Source organism: Aphanomyces invadans, assembly GCF_000520115.1.
Source record: "Aphanomyces invadans strain NJM9701 unplaced genomic scaffold supercont1.3, whole genome shotgun sequence".
Classification (NCBI taxonomy): Eukaryota; Oomycota; class Saprolegniomycetes; order Saprolegniales; family Verrucalvaceae; genus Aphanomyces; species Aphanomyces invadans.
The window spans coordinates 187,993-193,758 of NW_008580148.1; the positions used below are offsets into that span (position 1 = coordinate 187,993).

General features: G+C 55.6%; 2 protein-coding genes across 2 annotated transcripts in view; both read right to left on the reverse strand.

Moving 5' to 3' along the window:
- Positions 1 to 2,596, reverse strand: part of H310_01796 (hypothetical protein) — a gene marked incomplete at both ends in the record, with an annotated part of 3,638 nt that extends 1,042 nt beyond the window's left edge. The window contains 10 exons of the mRNA XM_008865078.1: positions 7 to 51; positions 108 to 182; positions 239 to 1,066; positions 1,108 to 1,219; positions 1,276 to 1,504; positions 1,550 to 1,702; positions 1,750 to 1,797; positions 1,852 to 2,003; positions 2,049 to 2,222; positions 2,280 to 2,596. Coding sequence (XP_008863300.1) covers positions 7 to 51; positions 108 to 182; positions 239 to 1,066; positions 1,108 to 1,219; positions 1,276 to 1,504; positions 1,550 to 1,702; positions 1,750 to 1,797; positions 1,852 to 2,003; positions 2,049 to 2,222; positions 2,280 to 2,596 — 2,133 coding nt within the window. The remainder of the gene's footprint in view (positions 1 to 6; positions 52 to 107; positions 183 to 238; positions 1,067 to 1,107; positions 1,220 to 1,275; positions 1,505 to 1,549; positions 1,703 to 1,749; positions 1,798 to 1,851; positions 2,004 to 2,048; positions 2,223 to 2,279) is intronic.
- A 292-nt stretch (positions 2,597 to 2,888) lies between these two features.
- Positions 2,889 to 4,982, reverse strand: H310_01797 (hypothetical protein; the record flags this gene model as incomplete). Its single annotated transcript, XM_008865079.1, has 10 exons — positions 4,854 to 4,982; positions 4,690 to 4,800; positions 4,460 to 4,620; positions 4,260 to 4,412; positions 4,006 to 4,212; positions 3,742 to 3,951; positions 3,577 to 3,631; positions 3,431 to 3,528; positions 3,231 to 3,374; positions 2,889 to 3,181 (listed from the first exon to the last, which is right to left on the reverse strand). Exons 1-10 carry the CDS (start codon positions 4,937 to 4,939, stop codon positions 2,889 to 2,891), a joined length of 1,518 nt encoding a protein of 505 aa, XP_008863301.1. The 5' UTR covers positions 4,940 to 4,982.
- Positions 4,983 to 5,766: the final 784 nt, after the last annotated feature.

Below are 5,766 nucleotides of genomic sequence, written 5' to 3' on the forward strand. Positions count from 1 at the left end.
GCGCACTCGCTTGACAAACTCGAGGCCGTTCGAGTCGGTGTACCACGTTTTCTGTTTGCAAAAAGTCCCATGACCATCGCAACGAGCTCGCCGCGACACGACCGTACCTCCGACTGGACGCTCGTGTCGAAGCGCAAAATCACTTCTTTGCCTTGACCGTCGTCAATCGGAATCGGCCCCACCTAGGTGGCAGCACGTCGTTTACGGACGTCCACCGCCCAACACAATAAAATCGTACCGTCCATTCGACAACGATCGACTTGTCCCACACGTGGAGCTTGTACTCCAACGCGCCCCACGCACCAAATCGGAACGCACACGACGCCACCAACCGAGTCCTGTAGCACTTGTGGCTCGTGATGGCTGGCAAGGCATGCACGGCAGACGTGTTCGGGTGGAAGAGATACGCCCCGGACGAGCAGGAGTCGCCCGGCTTCCCGTACGCTTGGTAATACAACAACGACGACTTGACCGCCACCGTCGAGTTGGATCGTTTCTCTGTCAGCGACACGAGCGATCCGGTCGCAGTGTCGACTTCGACATGGACAAACTCGTTGTCGGCGGCCACAATCGCGTCGCGCACAACGGCCCACGACTCGATTGCGTTGGCGCCCGTCGATGTCGGAGTGACGTGGTACACCAACCAACTCAGAGGCGGCACGTTGGCCTGGACGACCAGTTGGTTGGGAGCTGCATGTTGGATCGGGTGCGCGTACACGGGGGTAAACGGGACGACGACGCTCGCGACCGCCGTGCCGTTGGCCAACTTGACCGCCGCGTTCGACGCGGTCAAGGGCAATTCAATCGTGTACGTATGCGCGACTGCCAGCGGGTTGTACACGAGAAACGTGAACAAGTCGGCGGACGCAGAGCGATGGCAGATGCTCACGTTGGCCATGAAACAAAAGTCCACCGGCGCGGCCAGCAAGTCGTTGACCCGCCAATTGCCATTGCCAACGCCCTCGCCGAGGCGCTGGGCATAATCGTCCGACACCTTTTGCTTTTCCGTGCCACTGATGCCGTCGTGGTGCAAGCTCAATCCGACCGTCGCCGCCAAATGGTGGACCTACCAAAGCGTCAGCGCAGTTCGAATCGAGCAACGCATACTCGCGATGCCGACGCGCCTGCCCACACTTCCAACTGACGCACGGATTGCAGCACGCTGTTGGCCACACGCACGTACCGCTTCAACGCCGGCCGACTGGAAAAGTACCCCGACCTGCACACACGCATGAACCTCACGCGATCGACGACGCCGCCACCCCGCCAGCGTACCAGTATCCATTTGGCTGATCTGCATACGGGAAAAAGTCGTCCGTTTTGACGCTCCACTGAATCGACTTGTCTTGCAATTTCAAGTCTGTGTACGCCGCCAACGTCGAGTAAAACATATTCACGCGCCCTTCTTGGTTGGCGTAGTGGATGAGCTTGTCCAGGTTTTTGAACCAACGCAGCGCGTTCTGGTACTGAAAGTCCGTCCCCATCGGCCAAAAGATGTGGTTGCCTACGGCGGCATCGCGTAACACATGCACCCTCCCATCGCGTGTACCTTTTGTGTGCTTGGCGCGTTCCAAGCTCTGGTCGACAAACGTCTTGATGCGCTCGCATACGTTATTGTCGTGCAGGTACGGGTCGTCTTTGATGGGCGCGTCGTTCTCAAAGTAGAACCCGCCAGGCCCGCCGTACCCATCCTGCAACATGCCTACATGGAACTACGCTCACGATCAACATGCCAGCCAACGATCGCACCGGTGAAGACCGAGTCGTTTCGAGATGCAGATGGCTTCCACAGGAACTCTACGACGGTTTTGAGCAAACGACCGATGCCGACGTCACTAGGTTGTGTTGTACCCAAGTTCTTTTCGTCCTTGCGCTTGCCATAGTCTTGGTAGTCCATGCGCGCAAAATACAGCGCATCGAACCCGACTCCCGACGACAGGAGCGACCCCTGCGTCGACGAATGGCCGAACGGATCAATCTGCCATCCAATGCGAGGACGAACTCTAATACTCAAGTTGAAGCAGCACCGCAGGACGTTCCATGCATACCCAAACTCGTCCAGCAAAAACTTGTGCCCGAACGCCGTTTGGTCCAGCATGGTCGTGTAGTGCGGCGTTGCTTCGTCGTGCATGACCCATCCACCATTGGCAGACAAGTCCAATTGCCCGTTCTTCACCAGCTTCTTGACAACCTTCTTGGTTTCCTTAGATTGTTCGCGCCACCTGCACGCACAACACATGTACATGCGATCGTGCGACAACGACGAGGACGAGTCGTACCAGCGTTGAAAAAAGGACTGCTCGACATACATGAAGCGGCGCTTGGGGTCCTTTTGCAACTCCGTCACGACCGTGTCCAAGATGTAGTCCACTTCTTGGGTGAAGTACTGGTCCACCGTGATGAGCCAACCAGGATCATCGTGAGTGTGCGGAATCAAGTGCACGTTGAGTTTCTCGGTCGAAATCGTCGCCGACGTGTTGTAGTGTCCATTATGGGGATACGACGGCGTCCAGTTGTCACACTTGAACCGAGGGACTTCTCCATGCCCTTGCGCGACGACCGCCGCCGCCGCCAATGCCGTCCACACCTTTGCCATGGCAGTCGATCTCAGCAATGGCAAGATCGCTTTTCTCGCGGGATGCCCCCCACTCGAACTCAGATATTTTAATATGGATATTCAAAGGTGCTTGATCAAATCAACTATAGACTGGAGAAATGTTTATTATTTCACAAGATTTTGAAATTTATTCTCGGCGATACAAACATCAAGTGTGTTTTATTCATATCGTCCCCGATCGTGCAAGATCTCTACAATGTTCGACCGCAGGCGACGCCCGCGTCGTCAACGCGAATTCGAGTTGTGGCGTGGCGAGAAATGTATCATGCCTTCAAGATATCGAGGCTACGTGGAAGCCCCATCCACCTTCGGCTTCCTCTGTTGGGCCAGCGCACTCGCTCCGTCGTATTTGCGTTGGTGTGTACTTGGCCGCACAACGTTGCAACTCGTCGTACTCGCGCTGCACATGCACCAAGAACTTGTCAGGGTGCTGGAACACGCTCGCATTCACTTGGACGCTGACGCCCAACGCGTCGGCCATGCTGTAGATGGCAATACCCATGTTCACACATGGCGGAGGTGGAACGTAGCCGTGGAGGGATTCCAATGGATGGCCATCAAAATCTAACGCAGCCGCCCCAGTGAACGTCAATGCTATGTTTAAGACACGTACACAAGACATGGCGCGGCCCTCGAACGTTTGAAATCGCGACTGACGAGTGCGACGTCAAGAACGCCACAACCTTGGCCAGCACCCGTGGCGGAAACTGGGCCACCATCGTGCTGAGTGCAAACGTGATGTATCGCTCCAAACTGTCTATCATCATGCCCTCGCCTAATAATCTCTCCATGCAACATCATGTCGAGGAGTACTTTTGGCTTCGTCCATTGCTTGCACGATCAGATGAAGGCGGCGGACAGGGCATGCTTCACCCAGCGGCAAGGCCACCAGCAAACAGCTAAAGCGATTGCTACAACCTCAGCAACATGACGAAATGCACCATCGCCACGTGTCGTACTCTGGTTCAGCCATCGTCGGCACATCGCCCGGTTGCCGCAGATCCACCGAGATGCCTAACCACAGGATGAACATGTCATCTCGGCAAACTTCCCAACGCATGCATGTCCTTCCAGCCTCAAATCCGTCAAGGTACTGGCAGCGTGTACAAGCTGGGCACACACACCTGCTCGCACCACGCAGGTCGGATCTGTCAAGCCCGACGGCATAGCGTCCCGATCAGTGGACGCTTCCTCCATCAGCATCGCCCGCAGCGCTCCCGTGATGCATGACAAGAATACATCGTTCACTGTCACGTGGACGCCGAGGTGCTTTGCCATCGCCTTGGTCGTTTTCACGCTGTATCCAGTTGTGTAAAACATCCTCTTCGCTCGACCTGCATCGTGACAATATTGGTGTGGGTGTCTAAGTCAGTGTCGACTAGGGTTACCACCAGCTTGATTCAACCGCGTTCGTGGCTCGGGCTGTAGCAGCACCCGTGTTGCTTTCTTCCCATAGAGCCACAACGACTTGATAACGAGATGGGCATGCTGTCCCAAAGTTTTCCACTTGGACGGCACCGTATGCGATGCAGCGGGTGGCACAACAGCCACGGGAGGGTTGTCACTAAGCCGCGCGAAAAAGGCATGCACCGACGCTATGGGGCGTTCTAGTGACGAGGATTCATGACGAGGGCATGTGTACCGCCATCGGCTAGCGCGTGATGGATGCGCCATACGACGAACGTGCGGTTGTCGCGCACTGGTAAAACGTGGCACGCCCACAGCGGTTGATCGAGGGTGAGCACTTGCGTGGCCATGAGCTCGGCAAACTCGAGTGGAGTCTTGTGGCGGTGTTCTACAGCGCAACAATCAAGCATCACCTGGGGGCAGAGTGCACTCCACCAAGGGGTACATCGTGGATATGTGATGCCGGGTTGAATCCCGGCACCAGTTCGAAATCATTCGTGTCGACCGCCACGCGAGAGCAAAACCGGCGGAAGAACGTTGGATCCGCGGCCATACGCTGGCACATCAAACCCGCCAACGACTCGAGGAGCCATACCCTGTGCAAGTCCAACAAAGGGAGTGGCCTCAACGTGAGATGTTTGAAGTCGCGAGGCAGTTTTACTTACCCCTGGACGACCATGATGATAGTCATGATCGGCGCGTGGTCGGCATCAGTTGCAAGGAGGGTCGCATGGCCGATAGGACGTAGGCGCCATCGCGACGTCACATCGGACCATCTACGTGGGTCAGACACGAACCTCAGGTGACTTTCACGATTGGTTCGATATACCGTCGAAACCACCAAGTCGGCGCGACGGCGAGAAGAAGGAGCAGCGACAACGACGCGAGCAGCAAGTGAAGAAGCACCACGAGCATGATGCGAAACTTTCAACGACGCGCCCCATGGCAGCTCCCCAACGACGTGTTCCTCGTCCCAGGGCGATCCTGTCCACACATGAATATTCCAACCGACATCCCCAGAGACCAACGGTGGTAAAACCTGTCCCATCTCTCGATCAGTGCTCGTCGCTACGGTGGCTTCCCTACTTCCTCGCCATAGACTCTAGCAACGCAAAGCATGCCCCAAAAGACTGCCTTGTGTGCCTTCGTCGATTCATGTCTGTCGACGCACCGAACATGCATGTCGTGTGTTCGTGAAGATAGAAATCAATTCTAGTAATACTAAACGTCGGAGAACAGGATTGGATTGGTCAAATATTCACTAAGACATGACCAATCAGCGGTCTTTTGACACAGTTGCCAACTGGAAGCGCCGATGTCGCTGCCGGAGGTAGATCTGGGGATGGAACGCCGTCGCTGGATGGTCGGGCCGACGCACGTCTGACAAAGAGGGCGATGCACACCTTCATCGCAAATTCAAACTGCAAAGACTGCATCGCGATGAAGGACAGAACACGATTGCCCATGGGGGAAATGTAGTCTCGAGTTTGGACAACTACCACCACGCGGTAGTTGTCAGAACGTTCACGACAAGTTTAAATTGTGATCCTGCCGGATGAATCGCACGCCAACGTACAACTACTGCCTGGCGTTGTGCTGTTGTTTGTGAATATATGCCGTGTTCACTCGACCACCTTGACAAAGGGCTGTTTCGTCCGCCTTGGCCCTTTTTATGGTGATGTGGCTTAGAGCCACATCCAGAAGACCACGGGTGATGAAGTTGTGGCATCACCCATGTGTCA